At 37.9% G+C, this 16,581-nt stretch overlaps 1 protein-coding gene across 1 annotated transcript; it reads right to left on the bottom strand.

Annotated features, from left to right (window-relative positions):
* Positions 1-4,837: 4,837 nt before the first annotated feature.
* On the bottom strand, positions 4,838-15,655 carry LOC125225059 (immunoglobulin-binding protein 1b). The gene is made up of 7 exons (XM_048128572.1): positions 15,400-15,655; positions 14,917-15,125; positions 13,969-14,089; positions 7,638-7,863; positions 7,180-7,330; positions 6,202-6,283; positions 4,838-5,455 (listed from the first exon to the last, which is right to left on the bottom strand). The coding sequence occupies exons 1-7, from the start codon at positions 15,529-15,531 to the stop codon at positions 5,345-5,347; spliced, it is 1,032 nt and encodes a 343-aa protein (XP_047984529.1). The 5' UTR covers positions 15,532-15,655; the 3' UTR covers positions 4,838-5,344.
* Positions 15,656-16,581: the final 926 nt, after the last annotated feature.

Raw genomic sequence — 16,581 nt, forward strand, 5'->3', positions numbered from 1 at the left:
TCACAGCCGATTTACTCGGAAACTATAAGTACTACAGTGATGAAATTTGATGGGAATATGTGTTGTATGAACCGCTACAAAATTATGACACTAAATAGTAAAAAAAAATTGGGGGTGGGGCCCCCATACATGTAACTGAGGGATGAAAATTTTTTTTTCGATGTACATACCCGTGTGGGGTATCAATGGAAAGGTCTTTTAAAATGATATAAAGTTTTCTAAAAAACATTTTTCTTAAAGTGAACGGTTTTTGAGATATCAGCTCTCAAAGTCGTAAAAAGTATGTCCCCCCCCCCTCTATTTTTATAACTACGGGGTATAAAATTCTAAAAAAAATAGAGGTGATGCATGCTAATTAACTCTTTCAACGATTTTTGGTTTGATCAAAGTATCTCTTATAGTTTTTGAGATAGGTTGATTTAACTGTAATTTTGGTTAAGTTATTGTGCTTACACTGAAAACGATGGCTGAACCTTATAAGATAGATCAATAAGTTTATTATATTTGCTGCTACGGAACCCTTTGTGCGCGAGCCCGACTCGCACTTGTTTACCTTTTACTCTGAACAGTTCTGTAAATAAAACTAAAAATTGTCTTCTTACACAAACATAAGTAATCTGTTTTCCTATTCTACGTAAGCACTAACCTAAGTAAGAAATAAAGCTAACATGTTTCTATTCTACAAGGCAATGTAATCTCACAAGGTGCCCCGTAAGGCATATAGGTATCCGTCACTATGACATAAAGTGCGCGCCGATCAACAATCATATGGATTCTCACTCACACGCCTACGAAGTTTCGAGGCAATTGGCCATACACGATTAGCCCGCCCGTACAACGCATTGATGAATTCTACACACACTCCATTCCATTCCACATGCCTCATGCGACCATACTAGTAGGACACCACTCAAGTACCGAGGCAGTCAGGTGCCTCGCGAGGCGACTGGTGACAGGGAGGGGCCCCTTACCAAAACGTACGGCAGCAGGGTGGTTTCTACTATATATACTATATATACTGTTTCTACTATAATGACGACCGGCCTGGCGCAGTCGGTAGTGACCCTGCCTGCTACGCCGCGGTCCCGGGTTCGAATCCCGGTAAGGGCATTTATTAGTGTGATGAGCACTGATATTTGTTCCTGAGTCATGGATGTTTTCTATGTATATAAGTATTTATATATGTTATATATATCGTTGTCTGAGTACCCACAACACAAGCCTTCTTGAGCTTACCGTGGGCCTCAGTCAATCTGTGTAAGAATGTCCTATAATATTTATTTATACTCGTGACATCGTGTAGGTACATCGCGCCTACACAATTACAAATGCCTTCTGAGAGCTAGTTTGATACCACGCAAGATGTGCCTGTGCCTCGCGAGGGATCTGGTAACGGGGACGGGCCAAATACAACCACATCTGACGCACAAACGGATCTACTCTATATTGTGGCACCAAGTGTAGCTTGCCTCCCCATGCCTCGTGAGACCGTACTAGTCGGATACCACGCGAGTGCCGAGGCAGTCAGCTTTACACGAGGTGCTTTGCGAGAGAGCTGGGGCCCATTTCACGAAGCTATAAGTTACAATTTACAAGTGGTTGTCAATGTCTAATACGACAAGTTGGAAAGAGATTTCCGCTTGTAACTTGTAACTTTCAGTTTTGAGAAATGGGCCCCAGGTGACAGGAAGGGGGCTGCTATTACAATCACGTACGAAACGTAGCAGAATGGGTTCTAGTTCTACTCTATACTTTGACACCGTCAGCAGCTTGCCTCCACATGCCTCGTGGTACGCTAGTCGGATAGCACGCAAGTGCCGAGGCAGTCAGCGGTGCAGGACGTGCCTCGTGAAGGAGCTGGTGAAGGCGACGGAGCCATGACGAGCACGGACGAGGCGCGGCGGGGCGGGGGCTAGGGGGGAAAGGAAGGGAGTCAGGAATAAGTGTAAGGCCTGAGTGGACGCCCGGAGCGGAGCGGTGGGCGGGGCGTGCAGTGAGGCGAGCGAGCGTGCGTACAGTCTATGCAGCGTGTACTCAGGACACTTGTATGAGCTTCAATTGATTGACATCCACGCTGCACGCCCCGCCCCTCTGCATACCCGATTTGAGCGTCCACGAGAGCCATACACTAAGGCAAGAATGCAGTTAGAAAGGCAATTGGTGATCTAGGGGTGGCTTAGATTCCGATACAGGATTATGCTCAAATGTGCGGAAAAGTAAACTTGGAACGTAGAGCAACATTATTTACATATTAACAGGACCTTCGATAGCGTTCAAGTTAGATCAAATCATTTATGTTTTCATTGCATTTCATACAGATTTAAGTAGATAAGGTGTTACATATTAGGTTGTATTGAGTTACGTTAATTTTCGTAAAAAATATTGCCTATGGTGTGGGTTAAATTGTGTCGCTTAACTTAACTTCAAACTTGGGTAAATCCATTCTGATTTAAGGTTGATTATATAAGTAATTATAATATCTGAAAAGCAATCAACCTTATAGTAGAATGGAATTACCCAACCTTGAAGTTAAGCGACACAGAGTTCACAACCATGACATTGACATTTGACACTGACAATTTTGTGCCTATTTCTGGGTTGATAAGTTACTCAGTGTCACTGTCAATATACCTTGTTGAACAGGCAATGAACGGCGAAGTGGCACTGTCGAGCGACGACTGTCATTATTGTGAAATAGGCCACTGCTGGCAAGGCACATTCTTTGTACTAATACAATAAAATATTCCAATAAAAGTAACTACAAAGTACTAAGTATAAAATAAAACTTTCCAATGTATAAATTAATATTTTTATTTTGTTCACTTTTGTAACAATTGTTATAAGTAAAATAACATGATAATTATTCATTATATTTTGTTTTGTTACAATTACACCACCAGGGTGTCCAATATTTAAAAATACAAAATGTATAAGAATGTAAAGTAAATTGCAAATTGCAATAACAGTTAGTTGGTTACTTTCGAGGGGGATTTTTTTTTGGGTGTGATCAAAAAACAACTTATACATCCACACTAATATTATAAATGGGAAAGTGTGTTTGTTTGTTTGTCCGTTTTCCACGGCAAAACGGATTAGGCGTCATCCATATATTACGTCACAGTGTAAGGGGGAGGGGGGGGGTCATACTAAATGTGACAATCCCTGTTAATGGGATACAAAAAAGCGTGACATAGGGGGGGGGAGGGGTCCAAAAACCTGAAATTTGGTGTGACGTAATATGTGGATGATCCCTTACGCGATTTTTAGGGTTCCGTAGTCAACTAGGAACCCTTATAGTTTCGCCATGTCTGTCTGTCCGTCCGTCCGTCCGTCCGTCCGCGGATAATCTCAGTAACCGTTAGCACTAGAAAGCTGAAATTTGGTACCAATATGTATATCAATCACGCCGACAAAGTGCAAAAATAAAAAATGGAAAAAAATGTTTTATTAGGGTACCCCCCGTACATGTAAAGTGGGGGCTGATATTTTTTTTCATTCCGACCCCAACGTGTGATATATTGTTGGATAGGTATTTAAAAATGAATAAGGGTTTACTAAGATCGTTTTTTGATAATATTAATATTTTCGGAAATAATCGCTGATAAAGGAAAAAAAAGTGCGTCCCCCCCCTCTAACTTTTGAACCATATGCTTAAAAAATATGAAAAAAATCACAAAAGTAGAACTTTATAAAGACTTTCTAGGAAAATTGTTTTGAACTTGATAGGTTTAGTAGTTTTTGAGAAAAATACGGAAAACTACGGAACCCTACACTGAGCGTGGCCCGACACGCTCTTGGCCGGTTTTTAAGCGGAGATAGTTGAAGGGATGGAGGGTGACATAGGCTACTTTGTCTCTTTCTAACGCGAGCAAAGCCGCGGGCAAAAGCTAGTATGTCGTTTATAAATCGAAGATCATTGTACCCTCAGAATTACCAGTACATATCATATTTGTTGGAGAATTTAGTCAGACTAGAATTACTATTAAATAGCCGGGTCCACACAGACCGAAGCACGTCGCGAGGCAACGTGCGCACGCAGCAAACGTTCCATGTATAAAATGCCTCTTCCGAGGCAAATTACTCGGTCGAATTAAACGCACGCATTCCTTCGGCCGAGGCACGTCTACATAAATTGTCTTGCGACGCGCCTCGCTCTGTGTGGAGGGTGACATAGGCTACTTTGTCTCTTTCTAACGCGAGCAAAGCCGCGGGCAAAAGCTAGTATGTCGTTTATAAATCGAAGATCATTGTACCCTCAGAATTACCAGTACATATCATATTTGTTGGAGAATTTAGTCAGACTAGAATTACTATTAAATAGCCGGGTCCACACAGACCGAAGCACGTCGCGAGGCAACGTGCGCACGCAGCAAACGTTCCATGTATAAAATGCCTCTTCCGAGGCAAATTACTCGGTCGAATAAAACGCACGCATTCCTTCGGCCGAGGCACGTCTACATAAATTGTCTTGCGACGCGCCTCGCTCTGTGTGGACCCGGCTAGTGACGATTGTTTTAATCAAGGTTTTAGTGTTCCACAGTAGACCCTCCAACGCGCGCGTTTTTTATCGGTAACAAAGTAACAAATACTAGTATATTATAATTAAAATTCTTAGGTACTGGCATGATTATTTTTAGTAGTCTGTTGCCCTTCAATGCATGAAGTAGAAATCCTCCCCATCGAGTTAGGATTTTCTTAGCGGACGTTGGTAGTGGACGCGAGACCATCGTAAGAGTCTTTAAGAAATCGATTGCCAGGTGTTTCCAACCAGAGTGAAGAAGCAATCGATAGCGCACGTACTTTTTCATCTTCTAAGCTAGTTTTACCGAGCGTTAAGTATCATCAAATGGCCTCACTAAAAAGAGTATAATGTTCAGGAGCACAGCGCTTCCCAAGCCACCGGCTTAGGACGTGAAAGTCTGATCGAAAATACCTATTGTAAAGAATCTAAAAACAAAATAGCTGGCTGTGTGTAAGTGACACGAATGCTAATTTAAGAGATAGTTTTCGAAGTCCATTGCGATCAGCAAACTAACAAACTATCTATGTTTTCAAAAGTAGATTTTTGTGCATAGGGTAGGGTAGGGATCGGATGGCCTAGCCGCTGTTGTATAACAGCTATGTATTTAGCAATTTAAAAAACTCGTGTAAAGGCTAAACAACATTTTTTTGGTGCCTAATAACTTCCAAGCTGTGAAGCAGCGCCATCTTGTTTTATACATGAATTGAGGGCTATTTCCGGGTTATTTTTTTGTACGAAAAAATCAGTTCCTGTATATATCGTCCTTGATATAAGTGAATATTTGTACAAGTTGTGGCACAGGGTAGACTAGGGCAAGATGGTTTAGCTCCGGTTGTACCGGTTGCCCCACCCGCGGCGGTGGTCGTCCTTGTACTCGTCCATGTTCCGCTTGCGAGCCAACTCCTCCTCGTCATCGTCTTCTTCCAACTTTTCCTGGAACAGAGATGTTCTTCTAAACTACTACAATTATTTACCATGAACACACACTGCCTACTAGGAATTTAAAAAACGAATAACCTTAACCAAAAAAGAAAAACTGACTTAGCTTGCGAGACAATTCGATTCTCTTTAATGTCAAACAACACATGTCAAAAATAAAAAACTGGCTCTCTTTCATATAGTAATATGGCTTCAATATTATGTGACACGTACAAAAAGATGTATTTTAACAAAATTATTGTTAACTGCACCAATAAATTGTTCTGATATTTAAATTAAAATAATAATTGTATATTTTAAATCTAAAGTGTAGACGATTTAGAAATGAATATATTGATTTTTTATTTTAACATTATCGATAAAGTTAGGCTTGCAATCAAATTAGAAAAAGGTTTCTTTAAAATCTCAGCTTGTCGAAAAATGTTTCAGGTGGCGTCAGCATAGCATATGAAGAAAACTAAACATAAAACCATTATCCGATACGGTGGCACCACATTTGTCAACCTCGTTAAACTGGTCCACACTCGAGACTTAAGGCAATGTCATCGCGCGGCAAACGGTCTACGTAGAATGCCTCGGACGAGTCGGACGAGGCAACACGTTATCCTCGGGCGAGCGACCGACTCAAGGCACATGTACATTGGCTGTTTGCCTCGCGAAGGCCTCGCCTCTACTGTTGTTGTAACTCGCTCAGTGTTGACACTGTTTAGTAAACCGTGAGAGAGATAGTTGCATCTTACCTTTGTCGCTTTTTCGGCGTCATCGTCCTCCGCTTCTGTACTCTGTATGGTCTGGTGCGGGATATTCGAGGCCGATGGGAAACTAAAACACAAATAATATAATTATTTCATTTCATTTCATTTATTTATTTTGCGACCAACATAGGATCATAATTATTGTAAACTATCGATTTTTATTTAAATGAGAAGAGAACCATGGCTTGGAAGTACCTGCCAGCCCCAATGTGGTCAAATTGACATCTTAAAATTGGTCACTAGCCGGGTCCGAAGTGACTGAGCAGCCTCGCGAGGCGAGGTAATGCCTCGCACCGCACGTAAAACGGCCGTGTGCATGCTCGCACGTTTGCCTTTTTCTCGGCAAGATGGCGGCTCACAGTCAGGTGTTCAAAATAGTTCTGCACATATTTACTGCCGTGGCACGTGATTCGTGATTTTCGCATTTTTCTTTGGATAAGGAAAATGAATCATTCACGATCACGATTCACGGTAATAAATATGGGCGAGGCAATCGTGCGCGCACGAGCAAGGCAGTTTTACGCGCGAGGCAGCATTTCGGTTTAAAGATATTTTATTTGTCTCAAAAGAAATATTACATTTTACTTATTGAGATAAGTATATACATTATAAATTGAAATAGATATCATACACGAAAGAAAAAACGAAATTTTTCAATTTATAATTTATATATAGTAGTGTGACTACTTGGAAAAATAACAAATCAAAAAATATTAAATAAAATAATTTGATTTGTTCCCTAGTTGTATAAGCATATACAATTGTAAAAATTAGATTATGCTACTGAACATTAATATTTAGTAGTACAAAATTTATAAATAATTATGGTTTTCATTATGATATTCATTATTAGGGTAATAACAAAATTGACATATTAATAGTTACTTAACAGATAGGTAATAAACTATTTGTATTCGGCTTTACGAGTATATTATTATGTATTAACCATCTATTTGTACTCACAGCCCATCCCTGACTCGCTTGTCATAGAACTCCTCGACTGTCATGGAGGGCAGCGAGGGATATCCGGCGCCGAACACTGCCTTCTGCATGGCGTCCTTAGTGATGATGATCGGTCGCAGTGGAGGCGCTCGGGGCTGCTTCGGTTTGGGCTCTGTAACAGATAAAAAAAAATATTTCATAGACCTCGCGAGGAAATTAAGCACGAGGCAAAAGTTTGCCTCGTGAGACCCTGAGTCGATATTGTCGCACAGTTTGCGTTCCTCAGTAGGCAGTTCAGACTTAAGTGCCGTGGTTTACTAACTTAATCTTTATTGCACAAAATAAATTAATCGTACAATAGGCGAACTTAATGCCATAAAGCATTCTCTAACAGTTAACCAATAGGCAAAGCAGAAAAGTATAAAAAAGGGCAACTCAAATGTAATTTTCTAATTTTGTAACACAATATAAAGACATACCTCCGGCGTGTTTCTCCATATACTCTAATAGCGGTTTCTCCTGCTCAATGCTCCCCAATTCATCCAGCGCCTGGCTAACGTAACTCTGCAACATTGTGGTGAAGTACTCCCGCTTGGTTTCATCGTCCACCAGCTCCGAGTTCATGGCTTTCGAGAGATTTGCTAGTTTTTCTTTTAATTCTTTCATTTCTTTGTAGCGTTTTATTTTTGCTTCACGGCTTTGCACCTGAAGTGATACATAATGATCTCATTTACTTAAAAATATCTAGAAATCCTTGCAACCCTTTTGTGTTGGCCTTACCTTACCACTTTTTAGTAATAATAAATTAGTAAAATGTTTAGTTTGCTCGTTTAGGATCCAGTATACATTGGTCATAAGTATCAAATGAAAAATGAAAATGAAAATGAAATATTTATTTTTCAAGTAGGCATATTACAATGCGCATATGAACGTCAAATAAAGCTACGCCGGCTCTAACCCTACGCCTCAGCCTCGAGAAGATTTCAGTCCCCCCTCAGTTGGGAGGGGGGTATCCACTATGGGACCGGCAAGAAACTCGGCGGGCAACTTCTTTTCAAAACATTACATCTTATAATTAACATGCATTAAATAACAACATACAATTTAACATGCAAAAGTATTCATCAAAGAATATGAACAGACTAGGTACTCTATGGAAATCAATTTCAATAAATTATATTATTGCTTAATAATACGTCGTTCTTCTTCAGAGAAAACATATCAAATTGTCATAGAAGAAAAAGATAATATGAATCTCAATATCATTAAATATGTAATTTACCTACACAACATAAAATATAAAATATTTGATGTGCTTTCTTATCTGAACTGTGTCCTCTATACATAATACAATTATTTTAATTGCTATTCGTTTTTTGTAGTTTCTGGTTCGGGCCATGCATGTTTGTCTGTCAAATAGTCCTCGACTCTGTAATAAGCCTTTAACATCAATGATTTTTTTAAGTAGTTCTTAAGAGCTGGGAGGGGTAATCTCAAAGCAGTGTCAGGTAACTTATTATAAAAATGAATGCATTGCCCAACAAATGACTTCTGTACTTTACGGACACGAAACTTCTTTATGGCAAGCTTATTTTTGTTTCTAGTGTTATAATTATGGATATCAGAATTCTTAGTGAAACAGTCTAAATTCTTAACAACATAAATTATACTATCATAAATGTATTGGGAAGCTACAGTTAAGATATTAATTTCTTTGAAGAGTTCTCTTACTGATTCACGTGTTCCTAAGTTGTAAATAGAACGAATGGCTCTCTTTTGTAATACAAAGATAGTCTGTATGTCAGCTGCTTTGCCCCAAACCAGAATACCGTATGACATTACACTGTGAAAATAACTATGATACACTAGGCGAGCTGTCTCAACATTAGTCAGTTGCCTGATTCTCCTAACGGCGTATGCGGCTGAACTTAATTTGCTTGCTAGTTTCTTTATATGAGGACTCCATTGTAGATTTTTGTCCAATGTTAAACCAAGAAACAGTGTTGTATCTACCATCTCTAAGCATTCATCATTCAAAAGTATTTTTGTATCGATTGGTTTAACATTCGGCAGAGAAAATCGAATACATTTGGTTTTCTTAGAATTAAGAAGTAAATTGTTGACAGTAAACCACTGCAGTACATCAGCTAACGTGCTATTAATTACATTGTAATCCGTAGATTTTCGGTCAACATTAAAAAGCAGTGATGTATCATCAGCAAAAAGTACTATTTCACAAAAGTTTTTCACTATACATGGCAAATCATTTATATAAACCAAAAACAGGAATGGACCTAAAATTGAGCCTTGTGGCACTCCTAATTGGACTACAGTCCCGCTAGAGCGAGTTTTGTTAACAACTACTGTTTGTGTTCTATTGCTAAGGTAAGAAGACATAAAGTTTAGGGCATTTATAGACAAACCATAATGTTCTAATTTCAAAATGAGCGTTCCATGATCCACACAATCAAAGGCTTTTGAAAGATCACAAAATATGCCAATTGCATCACAAGAATTTTCCCAAAAATTATATATATGTTTAATGAGTACCGAAGCAGCATCGGTCGTGGAACGGCCCCTTGTGAAACCGAACTGTTTGCTTGTAAGTAATCTATGTCTGTTGAAGTGTCCCAGTAGATCATTTAACATTAGCTTCTCAAAGACTTTACTTAGTACAGGAAGTATTGATATGGGACGGAAATTGGTTATATCACTCGAATCACCCGATTTAAAAAGCGGTATGACTTTGCTACATTTCATAAGATCTGGAAAGGTGCATTGTGAAATTGAAATATTATATATTACGGCCAAGTAAGGTGCTATTATATCTATGACATGACTAATTACTTTAACTGATGTTCCCCATAAGTCTTCCGTTTTCTTTAAATTGAGTGACTTGAATGTGTTAACAATATTTACAGAGTCTACTTGACTAAATTCAAATGAATTATTACATTTCTTAACATTAGCACAAAGTAATGAATGGGCTTGAGCCGCAGAAGAATGTAAACATTTTGTGGTGTTAACGGCTATATTTGAGAAATAATCTTCGAATGCCGAGGCAACATCGCTGTTCGACACTATTTGTTGATTATCTGATACAATGTTGACTTGACAATCGCGTGATTTACATTTACCAGCTTCTTTATTTATAATACTCCAAGTTGTTTTCACTTTGTTGTCCGACACTTTCAATTTAGAACTAATAAAGTTTTTCTTGGCAGTTAAACACACTTTCTTGAAGATTCTTGAGTAGTTTCTTACATAGTCCAGGAATTCTGAATTCTTGTTCAGCTCTCTCTCACCATAAAGTTCATAAAGTCTTTTTCTACTTTTGTGAATACCTACAGTAGCCCATTCACTAAACTTTGTTTTAACTTTTGACCCACTAATAGATTTCACTTTGAAATTGTTATTAAATTGATTAAGAATTACATTGAAAACATCTTGATACAAATGATTACAGTCATAATGCGAAAATGGTATTATAGACAAACTATGTAGAATTTCATTTTTGAATGATTCCAAGCGAGATCCAGTAATGGGTCTATATGTTATTGTTTGTGGAGTATCATGAATAACGTTTAAGAAAGCTGCCCTTTGGCCGCTGTGATCGGAATGAAAACAGTTAAATAATTTCTTATCTATACATTCACAGTTACAAAAAATATTATCTAGGCATGTTGCACTAGTCACACCTACCCGGGTAGGTTCAAGAAATAAATTAAATAAATTAAATGATTTAAACAAACAGAACATTTTAACAGTATTACTAGATGACTCGAGCAAGTTAACATTAAAATCTCCACATACAATAACATGTTTTTGGCCCTTGCATACTAAATTCAGAACATTTTCCATTGTAGATTCAAATATGCTGAAGTCAGCTGATGGTGGTCTATAAACACATACAATAATATATCTGTCTAATTCAACACATGAAATTTCTATAGTTCTTTCTATGGAATATTTTACAACATCTTTGCGCTCTTTACACTTCATACAATTTTTAACAATAATAAGGGAGCCACCATGAGCAGCAGATTTTCTGGCAAAAAAACTAGCTAATTTAAAATTAACATAATCAAATATCAACTGTTCTTGTTTCAACCAATGTTCAGTAATACACATAACTTCAACATTATTACTATCTAAAAATAATCCTACTTCTAATTCTTTGCTGGAAAAACCCTGAATATTCTGGTGAACAACGTTCATACTCAGGTGTTTTTCCGCTGTCTTACAATCTAGTTTAAATGAGGCATGGGGTCCTTGGCTTTGTCAGCTGACTGAGACTTATATATAACACTATTACATCTATTTGGCTCAATATTGAAGGCCAATAACTCCACTAAATATACAAATAATTTCTTTGGCAAAAATACCTTCCGTGGAGCTAGCATGAAGCGCTCAATGAATTTATTTAAGTCAAAGAAATGGTACTTTTTATTAACAGCTATGGCATGGTACATTAAAGAATTATAGTAAGCTATCTTACAATTATAGTCATATGATACATTTTCTGCATAAGGTAGTGCACATAATATAATTTTCCCCACACCAGATTTTTCAATAACATTTAGTGTGGACATCAATTTATCTATGCTAAGCTTATCTACATTAAGACTATTTCCTAATAAAATTACTAATGTAGTACTGCTATCATAACATCCCTTTGAAATAAGGTCACATAAATGAGACAAAGTAATGTTTTGATAACAGTAATTTGTCACTTGTTGCTCTAACTGGTAGCTTAATAATGGGCCCATTCCTAACCCAATCTGATCTGAAAAAACAACAGTCTTACTGACTGCTCTAGGGGGCTGTTTAACTACTGCCGCATGCCTAGTTGTGTCGTGGGCCACATCGGCTTGAATAATCTTTGCTGGTGGCATTTGGCCACAATTACAATGTTTTCCATTTAATAATGCCTTACACCGCTCCTCCAAATTTCTATTTTCTAGCAGCAATTTATTAAAAGCCTGTATGTGCTCCTCAACTTGTTTTTTAGTAGTCTCATACATGGTGGATACTGCCAAAAGCTCATCTTTCAGCCTGTTAATGTCGGCATTTAATTTCAGAAAATTTGATTCCTTGACTTCCAGCTCTGAATGACAGTCTTGAACCCTATTTTTCATAACTGTTAATGTATGTTTTAATTTACTATATTTTTTAATACATGCCTGGCCTTTGATCAGCTTTTGGGTTCTCCTAATATACCTATTAATCTTAATGTACTTTTTTAACTTATTACTACTATTAAAGAATACTATGTGTTTGGAGTCCCTACTCAATTGTGTTTCACCGCTTACCAACTCTTGGTACACATTCTGTAACTGCGAAGCATCATAGTGCTCCCGCTCTTTCCTAAACAAATTAAGTTCCTCATTAGCCGCACCCAGTTCTTCTTCTAACTGTGTGATGCGGGCCAAGGCCACTTCATGTGTCGAAGCGCACTGGTTGAAGGTGTCTATTGTGCCTTGCAAACGGTCCACTTCTCCGCGGGCATCAGTCAGCTGCACATCATTGTCCGCCAGCTCCCTTTTCAATTCTGAGTTTTTGTTGATTACTTTCTGGAGCTCCACTTCGCTTTCCTCCCTTTCCTCCAACAACTGCTTCGACAAGGCCCTCGACTCTTGTAGGTCCTGTGCTGTTGTTTTTAGCTGCATCTCTAGTTGTCGTGCCGTTGCCTTGCGAGTTTCGGTCGCAATATTGGTGTCCATTGTCACTCGTCTGGCTTTCTGAAAGATGTAATAAAAAGGATGAGTACTTATCTCAACAGAGATTGAAAGATTTGCCAAGATGACGACAGAGATGAGAGCTGTAGGAATGAATAGTGTGCAGTGTGTCAGTAGTCGGCAGTGTCTGTGGCGAATGTGTCTTGTCTCGTCTTGTGCTTCCACTAGTTCGTCAAGCAAAGGGAAACTGCACGGTGCCAATGTTGTTTGTTTGACGTTGCTCACGGCCGCAGCAATGAGCTTTGTTTGAGTGTAGAAATAAATGATAAATAAAACGGAATACTCTCCCCGTTTCAAACGCAGGTTCCAACGGCTGCGATCACTCGTTGACAGTTGGGTAGTCCTGCCTCAAAGTCCAATAAATACTCGGTGTAACGTTGTCAATTTCACCAAAACTGTATCACTGATAATACTTTACTACTTAAATTAACTAACAATGAGTAGAAGTCCTCTTTAAAGCTAAAAATATAATTAAATTTCAATATTTGAAATCAGCTGGTCACAGAGTCAACTTGACAGCTCGGCGACCGTTCGGAAATGTCAGTAACCTTTCAGTAAATATTTCAGAATATGGTATCAAAAACGATACTATCGAAATGACACAACTAGACATCAGATTGATTTCAATTGATTAGATTAGATTAATTTATTTCTCATTGAATTTTACATGTCAGAATAAAATAAAATGCATACTCAAAAATATGAGAGCATACCATACTGTATCAAAGTTTTAAATTGATGTGGATTTCAATTGTTCTTAACTCATCTTCAAAGTGAAACTGTGGTGAAACCTTTAACTTTTACATAGTAATTTGATAATTTGTAATACGCGCGACCAGCATGTGCATTCGAGACACATGCCACCGATCACTATTTATTATTTATTTATAGATATACTTTTTCTGTGTAATTTAGTCCTATAATAAAAGTTATTCAATTCATTTAAAAAAAAATCTTGTAAAGTAAGTTAATGATAAGTAAGTTATAGAGACTAAGTAAGTTATAGAGAATAAGAATTATGGTAGAATAAAGGCTATTTTTATTTATTTTATTAAGTTATAGAGACATGTACCATATTAGCAATCTTGACTTGTTCCGTGACTACTCGCTCCACCTTTGGAGTCTGGCTGTCTGCCGGCTGTGGCACCTCTACGTCTGTCACTCCATAATCCTTGCACCGCTGCAGGAAATCTCTGGAATATTGAAACAAGCAAACTTTTAGGATATCTTAGTTTAAATATATACCCATTATGAAATACAGAAAAATACACCATTTTCTGTAGGATGCAAACTAATTTATAACTCTGCTAGTTAGGAAGGTAAGGCAAATACATTCTAAATTTCACATGTGCACAGTGTGGCAGTAAATAACTTAAACGCCCATTTACAGGGTGCCACATGGAGGAAAAGTACCTAAAATATCATAGACAGGATATTGTGCTGAAAGAAGACTAAATATTATTTTAAAAATATTAGTAATACTGCATTGAAAGACTTTTATATATAAAATTATAACTCCAAATACAAATACAAATACAAATAATTTATTAATAAAAACATAATTGTACAGTGATTGTTCTTAAAGGCTAAGAATTGTTATACATATAAGAGATGCTTTATACAAATGCCTGAGCTAGGATAGTTCCTGTGTTTCAGGCAGAGGAAGGACTAAATTAGTGATTTATTTTTAATTATTCACTAAAATAAAACTTATAAGAAAATAAACACAAGACTTGTTTTCGTAGATTCCGAACTATTACATTACATATATATTCATTGTATATTCAATAGGTAATTATTTTACAACCATAAGTAACTTTTCTGTATCATCGTACGTCATATTTTGCAGGCCTCGTCGTAGAGCACTTTTACAACAAACATAGCTAAGTGGATATAAGTCTAATTTTGCATTTAACCTGTTGTACAGAAATGGCCCCAGAAAGACGAAAAATCTAGATGAGAAAACGTGTTTTCTATGTACGGTTTGAATATGACTAACTGTTTCCATTTCCAAACTCACCTAAAATAAATCTCAGCGAGGTGTATAACCTCTTTCCTGGGCTGTCCGCACAGCTTCAGACTCAGCGAGCCGAGCAGCGCGGGCAGCAGCAAGTACTGCAGCGTCTCTGTGGGGAGCTCGTCCAGGCTCTCATTGGTGCTGAACATCCCGGACAGGGATACCAAGTTGGTAGCTTTCTCAAACTTTGCTATAGCGGCTTTTAGACTAATCTGCAAGATTTTTTTTATATAACTGCATGTTCATGTCATAAGCATTGTGAAATAAGGGAATTACAACTCGAAACTACGAAGGATAGATCATGTTAACATTGCTAATAAGAAAACTAACAAATATTTCCTTGCCTACATCAAATTGCGCCTTAGAGTAGATTTGATATGTTTTCAAAGGAACTAAGCTTTGTAGTGGATCCTTTCATATCAAGACAGCAGAAAATATGACAAAATAGCAAAAACTAAGATGAAAATAACTTAAATAACAGTTCACCTGCATGGCATCGCTGTTTGTCGGTTCATTGCTGCTCTGTATCTTTTCAAACATCTTCATGGCCTGATCGAACACATCTTTCAACGGCTCCTCGTCCGTAGACGCGCCCACGTCCACTCTAGATTCCGACATAATTGAGACACTGAGAAATATCAAAATTATCGTAGATCACGTAGATGTTTCGAGCTGCTTCTGTGAATATTGTTTTTTTTTTCGCCGATTTCACATTTTGTTTGACGGTTTTGACATTTCATGTACTTGTCAGAAGTGACGTTTCATTAGGGTACGTTCCAAAACATTCATTACTACCGCAGCAGTTTCTTAGGTGCAATGTTCGAAAACATCCAGAAAGTTAACTAAAGTCTGCCGCGACTTTCGGCACTAGAAAAAAAGCGGTATATTTAAAAATTTATGCACGGATGTGTGATGTGTGTCGCCCATAAAAAAAATTAGAAATTTTAATTTCGCGCCTTTTTCTAGTCGCAAACTTGAGTGACCGAAGAAATAAAAATAAAATAATCGAAGGACTACGGTATAATTTTGAGTGCGTATACTATGTTTACAAGTGGGTAACAGAGAACTGTACTATAGCCCCAAAAAATATCTTAAATCTGTGATAGCCCCTATAGGCTACATTTTCCCTTTACTAGTAGGTGTAAAGTAATTAAGTAAGACGTAAATACGCGGTCCTGTCCAATTATATTTTTGTCCCTCTTGCCGTAGAAACCACTGGCTGTTGGTGCGCAGAGGCCAAAACCTTTATTAGAGAATTGGGCGGGAGGCTGAGCGAGCGTGGTCACGACCCCCGCTCCGGGTCGTTCCTGTTGCAAAGGTTGTCCATCGCGGTTCAACGTGGCAACGCGGCGAGCGTGATGGGCTCCTTTGCAGCTGGAGGGACTCGGAGTGGATTTAGTGAGTAGTTTATTTCTAATTTTATTTGTAATTATTAAGTAAGTACATCATAATTCATAACTGAAACTAAAACGTAGTGATTCAATGCTCTTTGACTGAAACTTGCTGAAAATAGCCATCGGGAAGCAAAGTTTATGAACAAATATTTACACGCACTTACGAACAATGTACTGAGATAATATTTCGTGAAACTCAGTGTTTAATATTACGTGTCCCTACTTATGAGCTTACGGGATTTCTGATAAGATAACACAAGGATGACCGCAGCGG

Source organism: Leguminivora glycinivorella, chromosome 4 (genome assembly GCF_023078275.1).
Source record: "Leguminivora glycinivorella isolate SPB_JAAS2020 chromosome 4, LegGlyc_1.1, whole genome shotgun sequence".
Taxonomy (NCBI): Eukaryota; Metazoa; Arthropoda; class Insecta; order Lepidoptera; family Tortricidae; genus Leguminivora; species Leguminivora glycinivorella.

What these genes read in the sequence shown, in the direction of transcription:
- LOC125225059 (XM_048128572.1), bottom strand. Translation starts at nt 15,531, where the DNA reads ATGTCGGAATCTAGAGTGGACGTGGGCGCGTCTACGGACGAGGAGCCG. An exon ending in CTCGCTGAGATTTATTTTAG is followed by an intron (nt 14,090 to 14,916) that starts GTGAGTTTGGAA and finishes TCAATATTCCAG; the next exon opens with AGATTTCCTGCAGCGGTGCA. An exon ending in ACGCCGAAAAAGCGACAAAG is followed by an intron (nt 5,456 to 6,201) that starts GTAAGATGCAAC and finishes TCTCTGTTCCAG; the next exon opens with GAAAAGTTGGAAGAAGACGA.